The 24,667-nt window shown below is 44.6% G+C and overlaps 1 protein-coding gene across 1 annotated transcript in view; it reads left to right on the top strand.

Moving 5' to 3' along the window:
• Window positions 1–24,667, top strand: part of LOC122224325 — a 130,121-nt gene that overhangs the window by 42,581 nt on the left and 62,873 nt on the right. Inside the window, 1 exon segment of the mRNA XM_042945992.1 lies at window positions 17,027–17,092. Coding sequence (XP_042801926.1) covers window positions 17,027–17,092 — 66 coding nt within the window.

Here is a 24,667-nt window from a genome sequence, read left to right as displayed (position 1 = left end):
AATCATCCTTATTTTCAGAGATAGCCAAGTCAAGACTACTGTGTTTGAAAATAAGTTCAATTTTAACAAACTTGGCATAATTATTTACATAAGCTCAGCAAGAACATCAATTGATCATACAGATTTTTCTTAATTTGCTTTGCTGGAACTTTTTATAAGGAATCTCAATTGAACTTTCAGTAGGCTTTCTAGACCAGAAGCCAAGCCCAATATTTGCCATCAGACATGCCTGCAATACCTATATATGTATATGCCAATTCCTCTTCTCGAGGTCCCCATAATGTCCTGAGATTCCTGCACCTGGCAGGAAGTGGCATTCTTTAATCATCTGGTAAGACTGCTGGGAAATCTGTATGTACTACTCCTTTAAAAGTATCTTCTGGGAGACTTCCTTGACAAACACCAATTCTCCCCACCCAGAACTAGATCTAGAACTCAATGTGGAGCTATATCCAGCATCTAGAACTGTACCCAGACACTTCTAGTTTTGCCTTTGTGTGGCTTTGCCTGAGTTCTGGTGACTGTCCTGTCTGTTCCATCAGAATGGAATCTTGCTCAGGGCAAAGAGTAGTTTCTCCCCTTCCTCTAGACCCAAAAGTAAGAACACTGTTGTTCATTCAAAGAACAACAGTAAAAATGCAGCCCTGGGGGAGGAGAGTGCCTGAAATGTCCTTTCTTGGTCCTATTTCATCTATTCCCGTGGGATGTGGGGAGAAGCTGGAAGTAGTGAAATTGATAGAAGGCCCAACCTGCTTTACCTGACTTCAAGGGATCCCTAAGTAGGAGAAGGGCTCCAGCATGGGCACAACATACATCTTTATTGATGCAGTCAGAGTTTTATGCTTTGGTATAGGAGGGTCAGGGTTTTCTATTGTATTTATGTATGGGGCTGGCTCTGGGAGGGAGAGATAGGAAACTACTTTCTTATTTCTCATCTTCCCAACAAGGAGTAGGTGACTATAGGGGAGGACTCCAGGGGAAGGATGACCCATACACTTACCAAATTCTTTAGATGCTTTTTGGAGATACTGGTGCAAAAACCTTGTGAAAGTATCTAGGATTCATTGGGCAGAGAGAATTAATATCCCAAATTGGGAGAGAAATTGACCAGAATAGGAGCAATTAGTAACTGTACAGGGATTGAGGGATCATTACTTTGGAAGGGAAGGTATGAGTAGAAACTGAGAAAGAGGTATTGGTCAGGAGATATGTCCTGGAGGAGGATACCTATGGAGCAATAAAGGAAGAATAAGTGAGTTGGAAAAGAAATGGGACAGTAATTCTAGGCTACACAGACCTTTAGGAGTCATGAAAGATTAAGACTCTTATGAGGGATATGTATTTTCACATTTGAAAGAAATTTATGAGCCAGGGTTTGTATTATGTATTGTGCCATGGAGCGAGAATCTTGAGTATGGTGTGAGAAAGTGGTCCCTGCTCATTTTTCTGCATGTCGCTGTCCAGTTTTCCCAGCACCACTTACTGAAGAGACCGTCTTTATTCCATTGGATATTTTTCCCTACTTTGTCAAACATTAGTTGGCCATAGGTTTGTGGGTCCATTTCTGGGTTTTCTATTCTGTTCAATTGATCTGTTTGTTTTTGTGCCCGTACCATACTGTCTTGATGATTACAGCTTTGTAATACAGCTTGAAGTCCAGGATTGTGATGCCTCCTGTTTTGGTTTTCTTTTTCAAAATTGCTTTGGCTATTCGGGGTCTTTTCTGGTTCCATACAATGGAGTGAGAGTCTTCAATCAGGAAGGGAGGAGATATGATTGCCATCTGGAGGATAGACAGAAATATGTGGACAGATAGACTTTTACTGGGAGATAGTTGTAGCACCTGCTACAGTCATCTAGATCTTTGCTCTGCAAAGTAAGGCACCATGGACCAGCACCATGGGTGTCATTTTGGTTTGGAATGCCTGAGTTAGGCTCTTTTCCAGAAATGGAAAAATGTACAAAATAAACTCAAAATCTTTAATATCCCAAATTCTCCTGTCAACTCCTGAAATGAAAGCCTGGGGTAGATGTTAGTGTGTGTAAGGTGGTGAGACATAGGGATGATGAGTGATTAAAAAAAATCTTGTTAGAGCATTGAAATCTGCTAAAATTTTTATGTTTTTAATTTTTTAATGTCTATTTATTTTTGGGAGACAGAGAGTGAGTGGGGGAAGGGCAGAGAGAGAAAGAAACACACAATCCAAAGTAGGCTCCAGGCTTTAAGCTGCCAGCACAGTGCCCGACACGGTGAAGCCATGAACTATGAAATCATGATGTGAGCTGAAGTCAGAGGCTTTACCAACTAAGCCTCCCAAGCATCCTGGAATCTGCTAAAAATTTTAAAACAGGGCTTGGATTTAGGAGAATAAGTTACATGTTAGGGATCAAATAAGAATTTCAGGTTTACATATTCTTGCACTCTTCATATATTTATCTTGTCTCACTGATGAGATTTTAAAAAGCCTCCTAAGGGAAAAGAACCTCTTTTATATAGTACTTTATATCTCCAATGCCCACAAAGTGATGATGAAAATATAGCTATCATTTGCTGAATACTAATGCCCTATACTTCATTCTAAACACTTTACAAAATCACCTGTTTAATACAAATGTTCTATAAGGTGAATATAGTTATCCTCATTTTACAGTTGAAACTAAGTTTCAAAGAGGTTAAGCCATTTGTGCAAAGTGAGTAGTGAAGCTAAGATTTGTATCAAGTTTGAGCAAAGCTTGAGCCACTAACCTCTGAACTATACTCTGCTTGGAACAGCATCTCAATAAGGTATAGATGATTCTTGAAACTTGGTGGTGCCGAACTAATTGAAAGAAAGTGAATAATTCCAAATAGTGAATAATGAAAAAAAAATTTCTACTTCTTTTGTGGAATGTAGCCAGAGACACATTTAATGACACATGGAAGTTAACACTCAGACATTCATCTTCCTGTGCCCCACCCTGCAGTCAGGATCTTGGAAAGAGGAGGAAGGCTGGGTACATATATTCACAAAGCACCTCACTAAAAGTCATGTATGTGCCTACTATATGGACATATGTTTGAATTGAGTGGAAAGATGTGCAAAGGAGCAGGGTATGTTTATCTCCATAGGTCTATAAACATGAGCATATTTGTTGAAATTTTGGGGTATGTATGTGGTGTGTGTGTGTGTGTGCATGTGTGTGTAAACACATCCTGAAGGAGTTCAATCAACCATGAGGAACTGGTTGTCTTTACACCACCCTCTCACTTGGTGGTGTGTTTGTACCAAACTCTGCTATTTATTTTTCATTCCCTCTCAAGGGAACCTCAGTGAGTTTTCTTTCTGAGAAGTTAATGGCTAAGATGCTAGGCTGCTGCAGAGCCACTGTGAATCTGCTGCAATCAGAAGGGGTTTGCAGAGAAAGAGAAACAGCAGCCCCAAGGCCATCCCCTCTTGTCTTTTATTTTATGGCCTAATACACAGCCGCCCTTGTATGTACATCACCCACGTAACCTCCTCCCTTCTCCGAGAACCCCTCATAGAAGGTACTAAGAGAAGCCATTTTATTTACTTCTTTGATTCCAAATGGGACTCTCTTTTTGAGCCATCACAGAAGGGACACTTAAAGATTATATCCATTAAGGAATCATTGTTAATACGGAACTCGGTGAGGGGAGAGAGATGAAAGACATATAGATGGAGGCATAATGGATACCCTATCTCATTTGAACCCTACACACCTTCAATAAGGGTAAAGAACAAGGGAAGTGGACATGGAACCTGAGCTGAGACTCAGGTCCTGGCTCCTGTCTTCTATACTCAAAACCTCCAGCTTCTGTGGAAGGCTGAGGTCAAGTGACAGTGACTTAAATAAAATTGGTTAGTTTAAGAGGTCAAGAAGCCCTCTTTGCCTGATATCTAGCTTTAACAATATCCTAGGCACACCTGGCTGGCTCAGTCAGTTAAGCCTCTGACTCTTGATTTTGGTTCAGTTCACGATCTCAGGGTTAGTGAGCTTGAGACCCACATTGGGCTGTACGCTGACAGCATGGAGCCTGCTTGGGATTCTCTGTCTTCTCTCTCTCTCATTCTCTACCCTTATCCGGCTCGTATTCTCTCTCTCTCTCTCTCTCTCTCTCTCTCTCTCTCTCTCTCTCAAAATAAAATAGACTTAAAAAAAAAACAATTTCCTAATTACTGGCAAGTGGGAGAAGACTTATCTGGAGATATGGGCCAGGAGGCACTTAAGCTACTTTGTCAGTGCCTATCAGGTTCTTCCTGATGTCTGACTACCATGCCTTGTGCTGTGTCTAAAACCCACTCCTTCACAGATGCTGCCCTTATATCTCATCTCCCTTTCTTTTCTAAACTGGAATCGTAGATAAACAAGGTTGAGAGGAAACAGAAAAGTGAAATGCCCCAGAAAGAAGGCAGGAAAACTGACCAGGTTGGGGGGGGGGGTACTTGGGGAGGGAGGAGAGGAGTGGTAAGGATGGGAGGAGGGGAGGAAAGGTTGCAGGGGATCATCAAAAGACTGCAGAAGCAAGAGTAGAGGAAATGAAGTGTGTAGAACATTATCCCCAACTCCAGCAGGTGGTTATAGAAAGAAACAGCCTTGGTGAAGGAAAAGAGGAAGAACGGAGAGGAATGGGGAGGGAGGCAGACAACGTTTTTTGTAGGAAAACAACATGGGTTCAGGTGTGAGGGAGAAATCCCCAATACACGTGCTGCTTTGCTGTTGCAAAGCCTGTTCTTGGAGGTACTTGGGACTGAAAGGCCTTCCCTTGAAGGAGATGGGTCACAGGAGTATCTGCTCCAGGGAGACGTGACAGGATAAACTCACGTGATGGGGAATGGAGGACCAGGGGAATCAGGGAAGTGATCTTCCCACTTTCTATCTACTTTCTATTTTCAGTCACTTGAAAATTGACTTGAATTGTGGTTGAGAAGGGATAAATAGGAAAATCAGTTTCTAATAATGAACAGAAATTCAACATCAAATGATGCCCAAAGTCAAGAAATCCTTCCCAGTTGCTATGTCTTTTCCTTGGAATTCCATCCTCCCAATCTCTGACTACCGAAATCCTACACAATCATCATGGTCCAGATTAAATGTTACCTCCTACCCACAACTTCCTGGATAGCCCGCCTCTGAAGCAGGCTCCACACTCAGCATGAAATCCAACACAAGGCTCTATCTCAGGACAGTGGGATCGTGACCTGAGCTGAAATCAAGTCAGACCCTCAACCAACTGAGCCAGCTAGGTACCCCCAGAATTTCAATCTTATACCAGTGTCCTTTCAAAATCCATTTGTTTCAATCTGAGTCAGTCCTGACAACACATAAAATTCTTTTCCAAAGCTTTCCCTTCACAAGCCTTCTACAACTTCCTTTTTTCACTCAGATTTTATCATAAGCCTTCTCTCTCTAAATCACCACTCTCATTTTAGGGCAAAATTATTTTCTTTTACCTCAACAAGAATGTATTCTCATTTTTTATACCTTCCTTACACATCTACTTTCCTTGTAATTTCCATTGGTCTTAATGACATTTACCATAATTTTAACCCTTAAAAACCATAGTCTCCAGTAAAAATTAAGCAGTAATCAATTATGAACTATTTGTTCCATCAGAACTCTTTAGATTGGAAATTTATGTATGCATTTCATAATTTCTAGAAACATGTACCTCTCCAGAGTACAATCTCTTAATTAAGCATAAAACATGTTCACTAGCAGTCCCAAGTATCTTCAGTTTCTCTGCAGTAAGAGATCAATGCAGATATATCTCCATTCAGGAACCAATGCTTTAATGGTCTGTCTCATTTCTAGAAACATGTACCTCTCCACAGTACAATCTCTTAATTAAGCATAAAACATGTTCACTGGCAGTCCCAAGTATCTTCAGTTTCTCTGCAATAAGAAATCAATGCAGATATATCTCCATTCAGGAACCAATGCTTTAATGGTCTGTCTTATTTGGAAAAGTCTTGGATATCCAATGAATCCAATTTATCATTTAACTTAGCACAACTTTTAAATTTCTGATTACCAAAACCTCAGTTCAACTGTCCATTACTCCAAAAACCAATACTCAAGAGAGTATTGATTAGAAAGGAATATAAGTTTTGTTCAGGAGCCTGTCTACCTGGGGAGAAGGGGGAATCTTGTCCACATGACAACTCTGAGATTTTTGCCTGGCCCAGGAGTTTTTAAAGGAGCTTAGGGCAGCTAATCAGTAAAGGGAGTACAATAGTCCCTAACATTTCTTTATTACATGCACACTTGACCTATCAGCTACAGATGATATTTCAGTGCTAAGAAGTTGTGCAAAGGGGTCTGGTTCCTCAGTGCCTAGGGGTTGTGCAGAAGGTCTGTTTCCTTGGTATGTGGCAGCGGGGGGAAGGTGTCATTGTAACAGTCTCTGGATTCTGCTTCATTATGTGCAGAAGGGCTCTGTTCTTTTCTAGGAAAGGATGCATGATCTATAGGTATACAAAGAAAGGTTAGCCAATCAATCATGTAGGTTCAGGGTGCTGGTAGAAGCTTAAAGATTAAGAGGAGAGTTTGTTCTGGGACAGCTACCTTGAGGGTGATTAGCACTTCATGTATTTCTGATAAGTAGGCTCAGTGCTCTATCACAAACATTCAGGCCTTCATCAGCTGCATTAAAGTTTATTGGAAAACGCAACCTGCGGAGAGGCAAGGGGCATGATGGACCAGGAGGAGCAGGATGGGCCAGGGTGGGGGCAAGGGAGTCCTATGGATTTGGCCAAGACAGAGATCAAGTTTCCCAGTGGTGCTGACAACTGAGGCTCTGAGGCTGAAGCAGACTGAGTTTCTGTTTCAGGGACAGCAGGACTCAAGGATGTTGGGGAGATGCTCACCACAGAGACTGGAGAATGGAATGGGCTCACTTTCCATAGGTAGACATATTACTGACAAAACATTTACCTCTCTTTTAATCCTCACAGAATTATTAGGTAAATTTTATTAACCCCACCTTACAATTGATGAAACAGGCTCAGATAGTTTACATCAAGTGCTCAAGGTAACACAGCATATTAAGAGGCAAAGGCAGGACTTGAACTCAGGTGCTTGACCCCTGAACTATTGCTCTTTCTATTGCACCACTGGACACACGGTCATACTCTTTTATGTGTCTGCCTCAACTTCAGACCTGGGCAGTGGGAGGTGAGGGGAGGTAGCAGATAGGTGCTCAAAAGTGTTTGTTGTATGAAGGAATGAATCACCACTTCCATGGTGTGGGCCAGAGTTCTAGAGACTGTGGGGACAGGAAGGGGAATATAGGAAAAGAGTTCCAATGTGGGCCAGGAAACTGGAAATAGGTTTCCTGTGGGTTTCCATGTTTTTCCTAGACATTCTAGATCTCTAGAATCTAGAGAATTGGGCTCTGGATCCTTAGAAGAAGGAATAGAGTGGGATGTATGTGTGCATAGGTGTGTTTGATAAGTGTATAAAAGTGTGTATATTTGTGTGTGTTAACTATAAATGTATGAGTTTGTGAGTATGTGTCTTTGTGTTTCATACATGTGAAAGTGTTTGTGACTTATGTGTGTGTACTTGAGGTTATATGTGTATATGTATGAGTATGAGCATCTGTGTGTATCTGCATGTGTGCAGGTGTATGTATGCATGTGTGTATGTGTGTGTGCTGTTCCTGGAGAGCCTGAAGACTCATAGCTGAAGATGTCTTTGATTTGTACAAATTTCCAGCAGGTTTCAGGCTGTGGTATGTGGTGGGTGGGGTGAGGTGGGAGGGAAGAGGAAGAAGGCTGTGTGTGCTTGGCATGTGGGGGGTTGGGGCTCATGAGCAGTGGGTGGCTCTGCCCTGCCAGGCACAGAGGGATGGCATCAGGGTCCACGGTCTGAGGCTGGGTGGAGACTGGGTCCTGAAGCCTTCACTGAGGGTTTGAACTAGAAGAGCTCAGAGGCCCTACTCTGACCAGGGAGGGCCATGAAGATATTGGGCCAGGGTGGGAGGATGGCCAGACAATGGATGGTTCAGGCCTACTCTCTTCACACCCTCAGGATTTGGGAATCATGTAACCAGGCTCCACCCATTCTGCCTGAGGGCCTTAGAGTCCCCAGAAGTGTTTGTGTTCCACCTCCTGAGACTGGGATCACCAGAATCACAGTGAAGACTTCTGTCTCTGTCACTACTACCCAGACAGGTTCCAACTAAGTCCTTGTCTGTTAGAGGCCTCTGGGAAGACCATATACACATTCTTACTGAATTTCACACAAGCTGAGGTTTTCAGACTCCTTGTTCTTGGAAGCTCTTACTGAGTGTAACTCAAATCCCCTTGTTGTACTTCATGCCCTATAAGCCCAGGTTGAGTGTGTGAAATTGAATCCCAACACCCCAACACCTATGCATGGAAGTAGTTTCTCCTGGATACGAAAGTGGGTCAGAGTGTAGGAACACTGAGAGGATGTGTGGAGAAAGCTGGTGGATCACAGATAAATCAGACCTTTCCTGGGCAGAGGAAAGATTCAGAGAATGGAGTTCAAGAACCACCAGTTTGCCCTCTCTTTCCCCTGTCACCCTACATAGTACCCTACATAGGGAGGACTAAGATTAGAATGCGAAAAGTGCTTCCCTGTGTGCACCTTTGAGGAGCCTCTGTAAACACAGGGTAAAGAGCAAACGATGAAGGAAGAAGTTCTTCTTGCAGCTCAGGAAGTAGGAAGAGAGGGGCAGGGGCTGTTGGACTCTGAGGGGCAGAGGGTGACAAGGGTGAGAGTGTGCACAGCACGGTGTTTGTGGTGTACGTGTCTGTGCTCTGTGGTTAACAGTCCTGTGTGCACCAGTCATGTATGTAAACATGTATCACATGGTGAAGGGTGCAGCTTTGATGAGTTATTTAATCCAAGGTTGTGAGCAGGCTTCCCACTGGGGCCTACAAAGTATGATTCTCTGTTAGGAGCAGCAGTCAGCACAGATGGGAAGACTCCTAGATTGGGAATCAAGAAAATGTTGGTTTCAGTTCTGGCTCTAGTTATCAGCTGGGTCACTGTGAAGTATCACTTCTGTGAGGTGGGATGTCACCTGCTGTGACAACCATAAAGGAAAACCTATGTGGCCCTTCTGTGCTAGCAGCCACAGTGCCGGGGACCAGAAAAGGGAAGGGGACAGGATGGGTGATGGCATTTCAGGGCCCAAAGGGAATAACGGATGCCAGTGGAAAGGGCTGCAGGAAAGGTTTCCTAAATTTGGAAATTCATGGGTTCTTGCTGGAGCCAAAGATTCCCCCAGCCTGGGGAGCCCAGCCCTGTCTCAGCTCCCGGGGCCCAGGGAGAGCTGCTCTCTGCTGTCCTTTTGTGGCCGCAAAGCCCTTCACAGGTCGCTGATGAGAAGGTTCTGCTCTGGTCCACAGGGAGATTCTCTTTCTTTCTTTCTTTCTTTCTTTCTTTCTTTCTTTCTTTCTTTCTTTCTTTCTCTTTCACCACTTTAATGACGAATGATTAACATACAAAAAGCTATACATATTTAATGTGCACAACTTGGTGCGTTTAAGATGCAGCTATTTGTTTGTTTTAATTTACATCCAAATTAGTTAGCATATAGTGCAACAATGATTTCAGGAATAGATTCCTTAATGCCCCTTACCCATTTAGCCCATCCCCCCTCCCACAACCCTTCCAGTAACCCTCAGTTTGTTCTCCATATTTATGAGTCTCTTCTGTTTTGTCCCCCTCCCTGTTTTTATATTATTTTTGCTTCCCTTCCCTTATGTTCATCTGTTTTGTATCTTGAAGTCCTCATATGAGTGAAGTCATATGATATTTGTCTTTCTCTGACTAATTTCACTTAGTGTAATACGCTCTAGTTCCATCCACATAGTTGCAAATGGCAAGGTTTCATTCTTTTTTATTGTTGATTAATACTCCATTGTGTGTGTGTGTGTGTGTGTGTGTGTGTGTATATATATATATATATATATATATATATATATATATATATATACAACATCTTCTTTACCCATTCATCCATCGATAGACATTTGGGCTCTTTCCATACTTTGGTTATTGTTGATAGTGCTGCTATAAACATGGGGGTGAATGTGTCCCTTCAAAACAGCATACCTGTATCCCGTGGATAAATGCCTAGTAGTGCAATTGATGGGTCGTAGGGTAGTTCTATTTTTAGTTTTTTGAGGAACCTCCATACTGTTTTCCAGAGTGGCTGCACCAGCTTGCATTCCCACCAACAATGCAAAAGAGATCCTCTTTCTCCACATCCTTGCCAACATCTGTTGTTGCCTGAGTTGTTAATGTTAGCCATTCTGACAGGTGTGAGGTGGTATCTCATTGTGGTTTTGATTTGTATTTCCATAGGGTAACATTTCTACATGGCTAGTGGAAATTGGTTACATTACAAGCAATGATCTTTGGTTGTCCAAGAGACTATTTCCACCCAAACCCCTGGTTTCTGGAGGTACTCAGTACCTCCTTAAGTCTGGGATACTCTTCTGAGATTTAACTCTGTTTGCCACTGCCTGAGGTTTTAAGTTCAGCTTTTGCAGGTTAGGGTGAAGACCAGGGGCTGAGATCAGATATTGAACAGAGAGAGAAATTTGTCCTCATCCTTGGGTTCCATCTACCACTTCAGCTTCCCAGGGTCTTTGAGAGTTTTCAAAGAAAGAGGGCAGGAGCTAGTGCCATTCCTGCAGAAAATGAATCTGGAGCAGACCAAGGATTATAAGCCTAGGCTTCTGCTTATTTGCACCTGATCTCAGTCCCACAGCCTTAGCAGGGAGATGCATTGGCAGGAGCCAGGAGTCAAGAGACAAGGATGCTGGAGGGAGATGGCATATTTGACAAATGCTGACATGACTCCTTATCTGCTACCTCTGGTATCCCCTCCCACCCACCAGGTTGCCCTTGACCCTCCCCTTCTAGTGCTCAGTGCTCATTAGTGACTACCTGTCTTTGGGGAGACACCCTGGGGGCCAAGTGCCATTGGATGGGCAAAGGGGGAGAGGAGGATGGAGGGACACCAGGAAAATGACTGAGGAGGAGGCGTTGGGATGACTGGGATTTGAGCTGGGGACCCATGATCACTGGGGTGCTTGGAAGTCTTGGCAGAGGAAACTGTCCTGGGGGCAAATAGTGAGTTGCTGGGGGCAAGTGACTGGGGGTTGGTATGGGAAGGAATATTGAAAAGGATTGAGTTCTACTGATTTAGTTGCTTATTCTGGGAGACCTAGTGAAATATGAGCCAATGACTTTCTTGAGAACTTCTTATGTATGAGGAAGTATTACAGGCACCATGAGGGGATAAAATAGGGACACTCACTTTCTGTTCCCTTTCCCTTATTAAAGATGTGCTGCATAATCTCCCTGAACTCATTGACCCACATGGGCCTGTCTGAGGGGTGGAAGGAGCTTCTGGGAAGTTCTTGCCCATGATACAGAGGCTACACTCCCAGACTGCATGTTTTGCACATCCTGCCCCCTTTCTGCAAAATACCTACAGTGGGCCTCCTACCTCTCCTCACTCCTCTTCTCACAGAGTGTTCCAGACACACAGATACCTGGCCAAGGGGACCTCGAGCGCCCTCCCAGAATTTCAAGTGGCTCCCAGTGGACTAACTGGGGAGTGAGATGGGCAACCCTAAGGGCCTGAGCAGCCAGCACAACATGCAGGGGGTCAACCTGAATCTGCAGTCTTGGAGAATATTCTGTAAGAAGCAGAGTGCTTCAGGCTGAGCCTGCTCTGCATCCTAACCTCCATCTTCCACACAAAGGGCCACCAGCCTTGTCCCCTCTCAACCCTCCTTATCAGCTCACCCCAGAGACTCCAGGACTACACTGGGAGTCAGAAAAGCAGGGAGATAATCCCTGGACAGAGACATAAAGGTAAATTCAAGCCAAGACCAACAGAGTGGGACAAAAAGGCAGTACTGGTCTGAGCATCCTGGAGAGTCCAAGACACATAGACACAGAGTTAACAGACACAGACAGTCCACAGTGGAAGAGAGGAACAGGGAGTCAGATCCAGACACAGGAGAGAGGAAAGAGAGGAGCATCCAGAGAAGAGCCAGTGATCCAAGATCAGACACAGACACCCAGAGACCAGAGATGGTAGTCAGACAGGGACTTAGAGTCAGGAGTTGGGCCCAGGCTCAGGAAGTCTGAAAGCAATGGACTCAGATCCAAAGACATATCCATGGACATGGGACTAGGGACTGAGGAGGTAGCCAGGGAAGTGCACCCAGAGAGTGAGAGAGAGGGAGACAGAGAAGGGAAAGGAGGAGGTGGGGACCAGGGGGAAGGCAGTGAGAAGGGGCAGGTAGAGGTGGCCTAGGGTGGGATGCAGACTCTGAGTCAAGGGCTCTGCTGGTGTGTGTGTGTGTGTGTGTGTGTGTGTGTGTGTGGCAGGAACACAACAATTCAGAGCTCCGTACAAAATGGCAGAGTCCTCTGGTGCTAAAAGAGACCCCACTTCCCTCCCTCTGAAGAACTGGTCTGAGCAGTAGAAGGGGAGAAGAGAGAACAGAAACAAGAGGTGAGTTAGAGAAAGACAGAGAGGGAGAAGAAATGGTAGAACGCTGACTGAGACCAGAGACAGAAACTGAGAGTGGAGCAGGGAATAGAGAAATGGACAGAAGACGGAGACAGAGGATGAGAAGGAGTATGATGGAGGTGGGTGTGCAGAGAGACAACCAGAGGGAGGGAACCTCTCACTGCAGGAGGGAGAGAGGGGCAGGGAGAGAGACAGGCTGTTGAGAAGCAGATGAGGGTAAGAGGGAACAAGCAGGGCACCTGTCTCCCCAGAGAGGCTGGGCTGGGATGAAACAGCCCTGTGGGAGGTGGTGAGGTGGTCAGTGAGTGCTTTTTAGGGTGACCTTGTCTCTCTCCTGTTTTAAGTACAATGAACCTATTCCACATAACCATCTTCTTCACTGGAGCACTTACAACTGCTGCTGCAGGTGTCTGGTCACCTGGCATCCTCTGTGGGGATGGGCTTCACAGCCTGCAGCACAGCTCTGAGCATCCTCACCAGAAGCACATGTTTGTCTTTAGCGTGGATCTGATTTTTGATAATCGCCAAGTTTTTTTCTGAGGCTGAAGAATAAGGTGAGGCCCTAGCTGGGAAGCAGTATTTCCAGTTAAAAACCAGGTGAAAAAACAAAAAACAAAAAACAGGTGAATGTGGGAAAATACAGCGGAGGATGTGCCCTCCTCCAAAATGGCTCTGAAAGGTCATTGTGAAGGAGATGGTTGCAGCATGTGACAGAGGGAGACATTCCTTGTGGCTGCTGGAGCCCAGATTAATGTTCTTGTCTGTGAAAACCAGGCAGTAGTGCTTCAGGGAACATTCCCAGCCTAGTACTGGAGGGTGAGTCCTGCATTTGCCTAAGATACTGGGTCTAGTGGTCCTGCCCTTGAGGAACTTACAGCCACCTCCCTGCCAATTGATATGCAAGGTAACTGGTGACACTCATCCAGCACAGACCAACAAGTGTAAAGGACAAGGACACATTCAGAATCAGGGCCAGTTAGTTCATTAGGAAAGGCTGCTTGGAGGATGGGGGGTCATGAGCGGGGTATAGAAGGAGAAAACCATAGGACATGGGGTGGGGGAAGAAAAGAAGAGAACCTCTCTGTTGCTTCTGAAGCAGGATGAGCAAACCATAATACAGGCAGGAGACAGCTTTTCTGGCCTGGATAAACAGCTTGACTGGGGAAGCAGCATGAAGGGGAATGGAAAGGGGCAGATCTTATGACCAGGCTAGGTGTTCTGCATTTGCTAGGAGAGCTATTGGGACCCACTGGAGGGTGCCCTGAGATGTGTTAGGCAGTGGTATGTTTGAGCACAATTGTCTGGAGAAGATATACCCAGGTTTGCATGTCTTGTGTGTGTGTGTGTGTTTGAGGGGCATGATGTACATCCAAGTGACTTTGTGCCCCAGGTTCTTTTCTTTCCATCTGTGTGAGTGATTGGCATATTACTATGTTTGAGCACCTTGTTCTTTTTGTGAGTCTCCATGTGGTCATGTGTGAATGGTACCCTGATTACTTTCGTTGTATTTTCATTGGCTGCAGTGGACAGCAGCGTGTGTGCAAGGGTGTGTGTGTGTGTGTGTGTGTGTGTGCGCTCCTGTCTTCAAGGGAAGTGGGGGATCACTGACTGCCCAAGCATTACCATCTCTCCCACCACTGGCTCCATCTTTCCCCGCTGAGGTCCTGACAAAAAAAGCAAACAGCAAAATGGCAAATGGCCATGCTAGAGAGACCAGAAACATTCATTGTAAACCATGCAAAGACTCTTCCTGCTGAGGAGTAATGTACATGAAGAGTCATAGGGGCAACAGACAGACAGAGAGTCCTGCAGGCACAGGCTGCTCCTTGGGGCAGGTGCACTCACATGCACACACACCCTCAGGTACCCATAGGCCTTCCAGTCCCAGAAGGACACAGAAACACTGGCTCATGATTTCCCTCTTCCCAGCCATCCTCCAAGTTCTAAGGACCTTTGTACCATTGCCTCAAAAAGCCTGCCAGCATTTGAGGAGATGGAGCTGATGTGCTCACTGGGACCTAGTAGCCAATAACCACATAATTGTTCCTTTTGACTTGGAGAGTGTGAGTGTGTGTGTGAGTGTGTGTGTGCACACTCCTCCTTCACTCCTTCCCCAATACTACCACCTCCCCTTTCTTCCCTTCTCTCTCTCCTCTAGAAAGATGCCTGCTCAGGGGCGCCTGGGTGGTTCAGTCGGTTAAGCGTCCGACTTCAGCTCAGGTCATGATCTCACGGTCTGTGAGTTTGAGCCCCGCGTCGGGCTCTGTGCTGACAGCCTGGAGCCTGCTTCACATTCTGTGTCTTCCTCTCTCTCTGCCCTTCCCCTGCTCACGCTCTGTCTGTCTCTGTCTCAAAAATAAATAAAACATTAAAAAATAAAAAAAAAAAAGAAAGATGCCTTCTCCCCATCTCTGAGCACTGCCTCTAACCCCAGGTTCCTCTATTTGCCCCAGTCCCACATCTTTCCCACAGAGTCTCTCCCTCACTCCTGTTTTTCATGCTTCAGTCTGGACTTTATCTTTCTTCCCCATGCAGCTGCTATTGATACCTCCCTGGTGGCCTATACTCTGTACACTGAATCCTTTCCTTTGTCTCCCTTCTGCTCTGTCTACACTGCCCTTGGTCTCCCCCTGCAGATCCTCCATCCCCCCTCCTGCACTCTGCCCACAGCTGGCTCCGTGTCCTACTCTCCTTACTGGCCCTCCATGGAAATGGCCCTTATCCCACTTGGTTTCAGGTGTGGTCCCTGGGCTTTTCCCCACCCCCTTCCATGGGGGCTCTTCTGGCCCCTCCAGAGTTCCAGTTTGACCTCTTTCCTCATCCCCCTTCCTGTTGTGAAGCTTCGGGCATTGTCTTCTGGCTCCCAGTCTCTGCCAGGACTCCCCTGGGTGTGGGGGGCAGTGGTGAAACAAGAGGTCTTGGGCTGAGCTATAATCCCTGGGACTGTAGTGAGAATTAGTACTGTGGTAAGGATGCAACACTCTCAGCACACTGTATGCACTCAAATAGTAGCTCTTATTATTTGTCCCTCCTCATTCTGCTCCCCTGACTCCTTAGCCTGGAATCAAAAAATATTTTTGGGAGAGGGAAGAGTGAAAGTAATAGACTGTATAAACCAAAACCGACGGAATATCAGGAATTTTGTATGATTCAGCCCAACAAGTGTTCTAAGCTCTGAACACAGGAAATGCCTGTGAGTGTGGACAAGAAGGGAGGGTGGGGACTGGACTGAACCCAGAACACAGGAAACCATGTGAATTGGTGTCCTTGCAGGAGCAAATTCACTCCCAGGGAGCATGGAGCATGGAGGCTGCCCAAAGCCCATCCTCCATTCATCCTATAGTGGCAGCGTTGACCACCCTCTCTCCCTGCAGTCATGGCCTGTGCCTGCTGGGGCTGCAGAGGGTCTGAGAGTCCAGCTCCTGAAAAACTCTCACCTCCAGACAGGACTCCTGGATGTCAGATCCAGTCCTCCTTTCCCCTTATGCACGTCAAGTGAATACACATGCACACACACACACACATATACACTTAAACACACACATACACACACTCATACAGGCACCTTGGAATTTCTAAAGGAAAGCCCTACCTCACTAGAGAGGGATTCTCTCCAGCTGCCTGCTTCCATGACACTCAACCTCACAAGTCAGTAATGTTTAGTGTCAGGAAAGTACTAAACCCTTCTGTCTCTCTGATTCCAAATATTTTGTGGTCTGAGACTTTCCTGGACTGAATCTGTCATCAGCCCTTCCTTCTGGCTGCTATCTCCCTGCTTCACTTCCTCAGTCTCTGAGGGTCTCTCTTCCCATCCCTTTTTTTGTGAATTTCACCCTGTGAGCCTTTTAGTTTCTCCACCCACATCTCCTCCAGTGTGTCTTTTTTTTTTTTTGCTGCCTCCCCTACCCTTGTTCCCTCTCTTGCCTCCTTTCTATCTCTCTTCTTTGTTTCTCTTATCTCTGTATCCTTCAGCCTCTTCCCCTGTCTCTGCTTGACACACCTGCCTCTTTCCTCTTCCCTCCTCCCACCCCTCAAAGTTCAGATAGTTCATGTGAAATCACCTAGTGAGCTCCAACTGCCCCCATTCTGTACACCCTTATATAGGAGAGACTTACGACCCCCTTGCTGTGTCCTCTGCATTCCCCCCAACCCCACCAGTCCTGGGTCAGTTCTTTTCCTTACCTGGTGATTGGCTGGGGGACTTGGCAATTCTCCCAGCCCCCTGTGTTAGTGAATGGCACAGGGATTAAAGAGGAAAGATTGCTCTCAGGACCAGATGTGAGGATAAATAGACCCTCCCTAGTATCTGCCCTTCATTCTCTAGGGCAGATGCACATGTGGGAAAATCCAAGCTTGAGACAAGGGAAGACAGCCTAGGATATTGGAACAGGTGGCCCAGATGCCTCCAAATCAAACCCCCAGAAGCCCCTGCCCTACTGTTCTGTGATGGCACACGTCCTTCAAATTCCTGCCTGTCTCTTTTGCCTCCAGGAATTTTGGCTCCATACTCCTGCCTGGACCACTCATCCACTACCCAGCATAGTGCCTGGAACAAAGGTGATGCTCAATTAGTACCCTTGGTCCATGCCTAATAGAGATGTACTAGGGCAGGATCAATGTGATTTGTAGGTTTTCCTCAGTTGGAGGTTCTTCCTGAAACCTGGAACAATTCTTTCTGCTCCAATTTCAATGCTCTTAGTATCATTAATATAGACTATGTCCCTATTGAATCCTGCTGCTACCCTTCTCTCCCCTCCCTCCACCTCCACCCCAGTCTTTAAGTAAACTATTTTAGGGTTTAGAGGAATCTAGCACTATCACAGAGAGCGAGTGGTTCCCCTTTTCCTTGAGACTGTTGGCTTCTTGCCCCATCATTTGTCCATTCAGCCTTCAGTCTCTAAGTAGGCCCCACCTTCTCCATCTCTGAGAGTCTTGCCTCTGTTTGAAGATTAACATCCTGGGAAGGAGGAGGTACCTTCCTTTGGTCACTGTTTCAGGGTCTTGGAAGTCCTATGTTTTGAATGTCTTGAGCAGGAAGTTCTCTAGGCAAGAACTATGTCTTTTTTGTTACTTCTTCCAGCACAATGCTCAATGTACATTCAGTTAGAATATATTATGACTATCTCAGGAAATCCCTCATGGTAAACCTTAATGAGATCCCTTTTGGTTTTATTCCTGGAATATAGGAAACATGGGTGGAGGACTGGGATGGATGATGGTAGTAGAGAAATCTAGTAGGAGATTCTGGAAGAGGTGTCAGAGGGGGTGCTTTTATCCTTGTTTAAAGGGCTGCTGAGTGGACCCTTTAGGTGGATCTGGGATTGGCCTCCAAATCACCACAGGATGTGCTCCACTCAGCTCCCAACACTCTCCTTATGCCAACCAGGACCTCCTCTATACCCAGGACTTTGGGAAGCTTCTTCAGTTCTAGTTATTTTTATTTTTTTAATGTTTATTTTTGAGAGAGAGAGAAAGAGAGAGAGAGACAGAGTGCAAACACAGGAGGGGCCAACAGAGAAGGAGACATAGAATCAAACAGGCTGTAGGCTCTGAGCTGTTAGCACAGAGACCAATGTGGGACTTGAACTCACAAGCAGTGAGATTGTGACCTGAGCCAAAGTCAGATGCTTAACCAACTGAGCCACCCAGGAACCCCTAGAAACTTCTTTACTTCTAAATTCAGATCTTGCTGCCACAAAGTCTCCAACAAAGTCCCATTTAAGCCCTCAGTCTACCTTCTCACAATGAAGGCCCCCACTAGTCTTCCATTGCCCAGCTCCAGCTTTTCTCCAGGATTCCAGCTAGGCCACTTACTCCACCCTTGCCAAACCTTCCCATATACGTGCCTCCCAATAACCCCAACTCACTGAGGCCCAGCCTTCCTAGGGCCCCGCCTCCTGAGGGCCCAGCCTCCAGGAGGGCCTTGCCTCTTAGGGCCCCAACTCCCTGAGGGCCCAGCTAAGCTCCACTACAAGTCCTAACTCTGCTTGGCCAACCTCCTTCCCTGTACCTGGGTTTGGCTTGCACATTCTTCTCAGGTCTTTCTCTTCTGAGACAGGAAAAGCCAATTGGTAAGTGATCTCTAATGTTTGTAGGGTTGGCAAGAAAACTGAGACTGTGACAGAGGGAAAGAGGCTGGGTTTGGAGTATCACTGGCTGTGGAAGCCCTATAGTGTTTGAGCAGAGGATATTCCTAGCACCAGAGCTAGACTTTGGATTGGGGGTGCAGACTAGAGGCTTTGTGAGTTGAGGAAGGGCAGGTAAGTTTGTTGGGCTCAGAGTGATTTGGAGAACTACACTCTGTTCTCCTCCAGACCAGAAGTTCTCATCTCTGCTGAAGAAAATATAAGTTATGGGAGGGTATTCCTTGGTATTTCTCCTCCAGCATCTTTCCCACCTCTTTGCCCTGCCCTCCTCCCTGGCCTTTCCTTTCTGACCTGTAGCAGAGCTTGCTCTATTCAGCTTTGTCTTTCCGACAGGGCTCAGCACATAGTATGCTTAGGCATGTTCTTTCAATGAATGAAGATTCTTCCACTTGGCTTTGCTGCCTCCTTCATGTTTTGCCACACTTTCTCACTTGAGATTGTGAGAGTCTCTGTGTCATATCTTCTTATGGAGGACATTGCTGTGGACTTTGCAAAATAGCAGATCTGGTTTGACAAGGTGGTCTACCATCACCAGAGAGGATTCAAGAGTCTTCTTCCTCCATGCTGAAAGAGACAGATTATCTATTTTTACAGCTGCTGAAGGTACCTCCCCACCCTTCTTATCTAATTTAAGAAATTTTGTTGTCGATTGATTATAGGCCATGTCAGGCTGTAGGAGGAAAGATTACTAAGTTTCCCTGGGGTGTGTCTGCCTAATGGTCTTATAACACTCAAAGTGGCAATTTGCTGTTATCTTGAAACGTATTTACAACATGTTAATTTAAGGCCCTTAGAGTCTTAAATTATTCTCTGCTTACCCTCCTCCCCACTGCCATGTACACTGTGGGCAGCACCCCAACACCAGAAGCCCAGACAACACTTATCCATGCACAACACGTGATTCATTGATTGCATGTGTCAAATGCTTATTTCTAGGTTGTCTTTCTTTCTCTTGCCATCTAGAAGTTCTTAGGCAGATTCATTTTAACCTTAGTTTAAGCAAAATCATGTGGAAACGCCAATTTCTTTCATCAAGTAAATTCTAAATTGATAAAAATTATTTTTTGATTATATTTTTTTTGGTTTATCCTCGTTCCTTTTTTATTTTAGTACTGAGCAGTGATAAAGCAGAGTAGGGATTAGAAACAACAAGGAGAGAAAGATAAAAAGCAGTGGCGGAGGCTATCTGTTTTAGATTATGATTCCCAAGCTGCGGTGAGGCAGTTGAGTCTTAGTGGAGAAGTCATACTGATCTATACATGGATGAGAACTCAGGACTTTGAGGCATGATACAACTCTCATATGACTCAGATGATCTGATGACCCTCCCACAACAAAACAAAGCAAAACAAATTAACTTTCCAAGGGTCATGGTTAGGGTGTGCTGCAGCTACCTAGGGCTATGAGAGGAACCAAGCACAGTCTGGTGAGACAGGACAGAGAGAAAGTGATGTCCAAGTACTTATATGGGAGGACAGAAGGACATATTTAAAGATATGAAGGAAGATAACCAGAGGGATAACAGCCTTTCCTAAGTCACTTTGTATGCAATGTAATACTAAAGGAGGTACAGAAGAAGGAGCAATGGGCTCTGACCACTCATAACTGCAGTCTAAAAGTGGAGACAGAGTATAGTGATACATGGGATGACTGGGTAAATTTCTAAATTCTGAACTTACAAGGAAACAAAGGTTTTGGGAGGAAAAACAAAGCTGTTTAGCAAGACTTCTTGGAAAAAATGAGTGTAGATTCGTGCTCAGCTACATGACAGTTGTGGTTTGGATAATAAGGCAGACAGGCAGATGGATTTCCTTCTACTGCTTTCTCCTGAGGACTTTTATTAGATGTTCTTTGTTGACAAGATTCAGTGTTGAGAAAAGGGAGTAAACAACTGTAGGGGAGAAGTAGAGAAAAAACTGAGTTTCACTGTTGACATCAATGTATCATATCATTTTCTAATCCCTTAATTGCACATCCTTCCTGGCTTTCCCCAGCTCTCTTTGATTCTTGTTAGAAAAGTCAGATTCTGGGGGCGCCTGGGTGGCGCAGTCGGTTAAGCGTCCGACTTCAGCCAGGTCGCGATCTCGCGGTCCGTGAGTTCGAGCCCCGCGTCGGGCTCTGGGCTGATGGCTCAGAGCCTGGAGCCTGCTTCTGATTCTGTGCCTCCCTCTCTCTCTGACCCTCCCCCGTTCATGCTCTGTGTCTCTCTCTGTCCCAAAAATAAATAAAAAACGTTGAAAAAAAAAATTTAAAAAAAAAAAAAAAAAAGAAAAGTCAGATTCTGATTCTTACTGGTAGCCCATCTAATTTATGAAGACATCTAGAAACAGAAGCTCAGGCTTTTCTAACTTGTCAAGTTGGTCACCTTGTTTTGGTGTCATACAAATGTAAATGATTTTCAAAACAGAATTCTGACTGAAACTAAGCCTGTAAATGTGTCAAATCATAAATCAGGAATGTTGCACTTAGCTCTGTCTTCTCTCCAGTTATTCCAGAAGGACTAAGAAAGTGTGCTTGTTCACAGCCATACCAGAAAGATACTAGGTAATATGGAGTATACACAGCCTCTTGAGAAGCTCTGGCTATCTGTTTACCTAAATAATGGTGCAATGATAGTATGGTGTCTGCATGTAACAAGGACTATACAGGTATTTTGGGAAGGAAGTGAAAATGTTTTGGTCTACATCTACAGACAAATTTGTCTACATTTGACTTAATGGATTTGGTCTACATACAGTTGGTCTGGAGTGTGTTAGTCTGCGTCAGGGTGGGTTTTCTCTCACTTGGAATTCAGCCTCTGCCAGACTGGGATGGGATTTGAGAGGTTTTGTGCTGGGGGTGGTAGGGTAGGTAGGAGAGTTGGAAGAGGTGGTTGTGTTTCCTCTAGGTCTAATGAGCATACAATTTGTGGACTATCATATCTTCAAGTTCAAGTCTTGGTTGTACCTAGTAATATTCACTTGCAGAATTAGGGTTTCTAGCCTCATTGAGAGAACATGAAGCACATTCTACCATAAGGAGTTTTTATTTTAGAAAGGGAGACAAAATCTTCTTCCAAGTAACATGCAAATAGAATACAGCACAAAGTAAAATCATAAGTGGGAGGATGCCTAGTAAGTGATCGCTTAGTGAGGTTGTTCTCAGAAGACTCCAGGGAGATAAGTTTGGATATTTATTTTCTTTAGTTTGAGCTTGGTTACTTCAGCTTTCTTTACAACTTTTCTTTTTTTTTTAAATTTTTTTTAATGTTTATTTTTGAGACAGGGAGAGACAGAGCATGAATGGGGGAGGGTCAGAGAGAGGGAGACACAGAATCTGAAACAGGCTCCAGTCTCTGAGCTGGCAGCACAGAGCCTGACTCGGGGCTCAAACTCACAGACTGTGAGATCATGACCTGAGCTGAAGATGGACGCTTAACCAACTGAGCCACCCAGGCGCCCCTCTTTACAACTTTTCAAGGAAGCTATCTGACATTTACTTCTCTTTCCCCACGGAATAAGTCATACATTTATGACTACTGCAGTAGTTTCTCTCTCCTTTCCTTTTCTGCACAGACCAAGACTGAGAATTATTATTATCTTTTATTAATTAATTATTATTATTAATATATGTTAATATGTAGACCTGTACTAGTATCTGTAGCAAATGTTTACCTGAATCTGTTTAGTTGGCAAACTGGATTTACTGGTTCAAGGTGTGGTGGAGTTTATTTTGTGTTTTTGGTGGGGGGCATGGAAGAAGACCTAAAAGAGTCTCTATTTATTGGATCATGGCCCAACCTGAAGATGTAGCTTGAATTGATGTTGTCCTGGGAAACAGTTACATACAATGCCAAAATAGGGTAATTCCCCCTCTTCCATGTGGCCTTCTCAGGCTGACCCATGGCGCACAGAAGACACTCATAGTCTTGCCAGCAAGGAAAATGAGGTTCTTACAACTCTTACCTTTCATCAACTAGGAAGCCATCTGGTATCTTGACATACTCTTGCCTTGACTATTCATTTATAACATAGGATTACCCTTCCTAGTTCTTAGTTATATATCTTTTACTTATTTTGGCTGGTGGTGAAGTGTTCACGAAATGCCCTTAATTGTAAATTCCCACTGAGGGAAATCCACTATTTGCCACCGTTGTCTTGCACTGTGTGTATATGAGTACATGATGACTTGGGAATAATTGTGGTGGTGTTTATAATTTTGGGGGTAGAAAGATGTTGCTTTTGTTTGAGTTCTTTTCTACAAACAATCACTATGGTGCTTGAATTTTGTAATTTAGAATTTGTCTTTGTATTCAGATATACTTAGTTGAAATCTGATCTTTGATAGATTGAATCCAGTCTTTCTCACTTAGAAATTTTTTGTGGTTTCAACTTGAAGGACCATCCAATTTATCACTTTAGACTCAACCCAAAGTACACTGAGCCCATAAATGTAGGTATCTACAGACAGTACAGGAAAAATGGTAGCAAATGGAGAAAATTCTTTTCTTTGGGAGCTTATAGTATAAGGGCATTTCGTGGATACTTCCCCATCCTCCTGAAACAAGTGAAATCCTCTTTTACATAAATCCAATCATTTGACTATTGTACCACTCCCCACCTCTGCAGGTTAGACTCAATGTAGTTATTACAGTTTGAATATCATGTATATTGCCTAATGCCAGAGCACTAGGTGACCTATTTTCCAAATAACGTAAAGCAGTGGAAGTAATAAAACTCTGTGCTGTGCATGTGTTCATTTGTCAAGGTGATTACACTGGAGAAAAATATAAATGTCATAGATATTGCACTTTATTTCAGCTGACTTGGGTTACTCCCTTTGTTCTTTCACTTTGTTGTGGTGAAAGAGACTTGGACCTCAGTTCTCATGTCAGATCTCTGACATCACCAAACTGGACTATAAATTGTGGGGTACTTTCTTGGCTGTGGCAAATTAACTCTTTGTACCTCAGGCTTCATCTAGGGAAGGAAAGGCATGCTTCATGCGCCATCAGACAGAAGCTCTGATCCTTAGCAACACCCCCCCCCCACCTACTACTCCTGACCTCTTCTCTAACTGGGTGTTCTCCTTGTGCAAGGTCTGGGTGGGAGTGTGTGTGTGTGTGTGTGTGTGTGTGTGTGTGTATCCCATGGGTGGCTGTATGGCATCTCTGCTTTGACACCTAGAGAGGGAGGCAGAGGCAAGAATGCAGCTAGTTCAGTCCTTGTCATATTACCAGATACACTAGACATCTATTGAGATCTCTACAAAACTTGTCTCCATGCCTTGTTTTCAAACTCTAGAGGAGGACTTTCCTTACAGAACCCAATACTTAGTTTACAGAACATGAAAATCGGTAGTCAACATGTAAAACTATCACTTTTTCTAGGGTGTCCATCACACCTAGAGTAACAGCTAAAGTCCTCACACTGACTGTCAGACCCTACAATGAAGGATCTGGCTTCCTGCTTTCTCTCTGACCTCATCCCCTACTGCTTACCCCTCACTCACTCTTTCCTGGCCCCACGGACCTCCTTATTATTCCTCAAAAATAGCCAAGTGGCACCATTTCACACCCATTAGGATGGCTACCTTTAAGAAGACTAGAAGATAACAATTATTGGCAAGGATGTGGAAAAATTAAGATGCTTGTGCATTGCTGTTGGGAATGTATAATGGGGAAGCCACTGTGGAAAACAGTATGGTGATTGCTCAGAAAATTAAATATCCAATTACCACAAGATCCAGTAATCCCACTTCTTGTGTATATATCCTATAGAATTGAAAGCAGGGACTCAAAAAGCTACAACCGTATTCATAACAGCATTATTCACAACAGCCAAAAGGTGAAGCAATGCACATGCCCATCAGTAGATGAATATATAAACAAGATTGAGATATACACACAATGGAATGTTATTCATCTTTAAAGAGAAGGACATTCCGACGTATGTTACAAGCTGGATGAATCTTGAAGACATTATGCTAAGTGAAATAACCTGGTCAA

Source organism: Panthera leo, chromosome B4, assembly GCF_018350215.1.
Source record: "Panthera leo isolate Ple1 chromosome B4, P.leo_Ple1_pat1.1, whole genome shotgun sequence".
In the NCBI taxonomy this organism is placed as follows: domain Eukaryota; kingdom Metazoa; phylum Chordata; class Mammalia; order Carnivora; family Felidae; genus Panthera; species Panthera leo.
The sequence above is the reverse complement of the archived record's forward strand: the minus strand, read 5'-3'. Positions and strand labels throughout refer to the sequence as shown.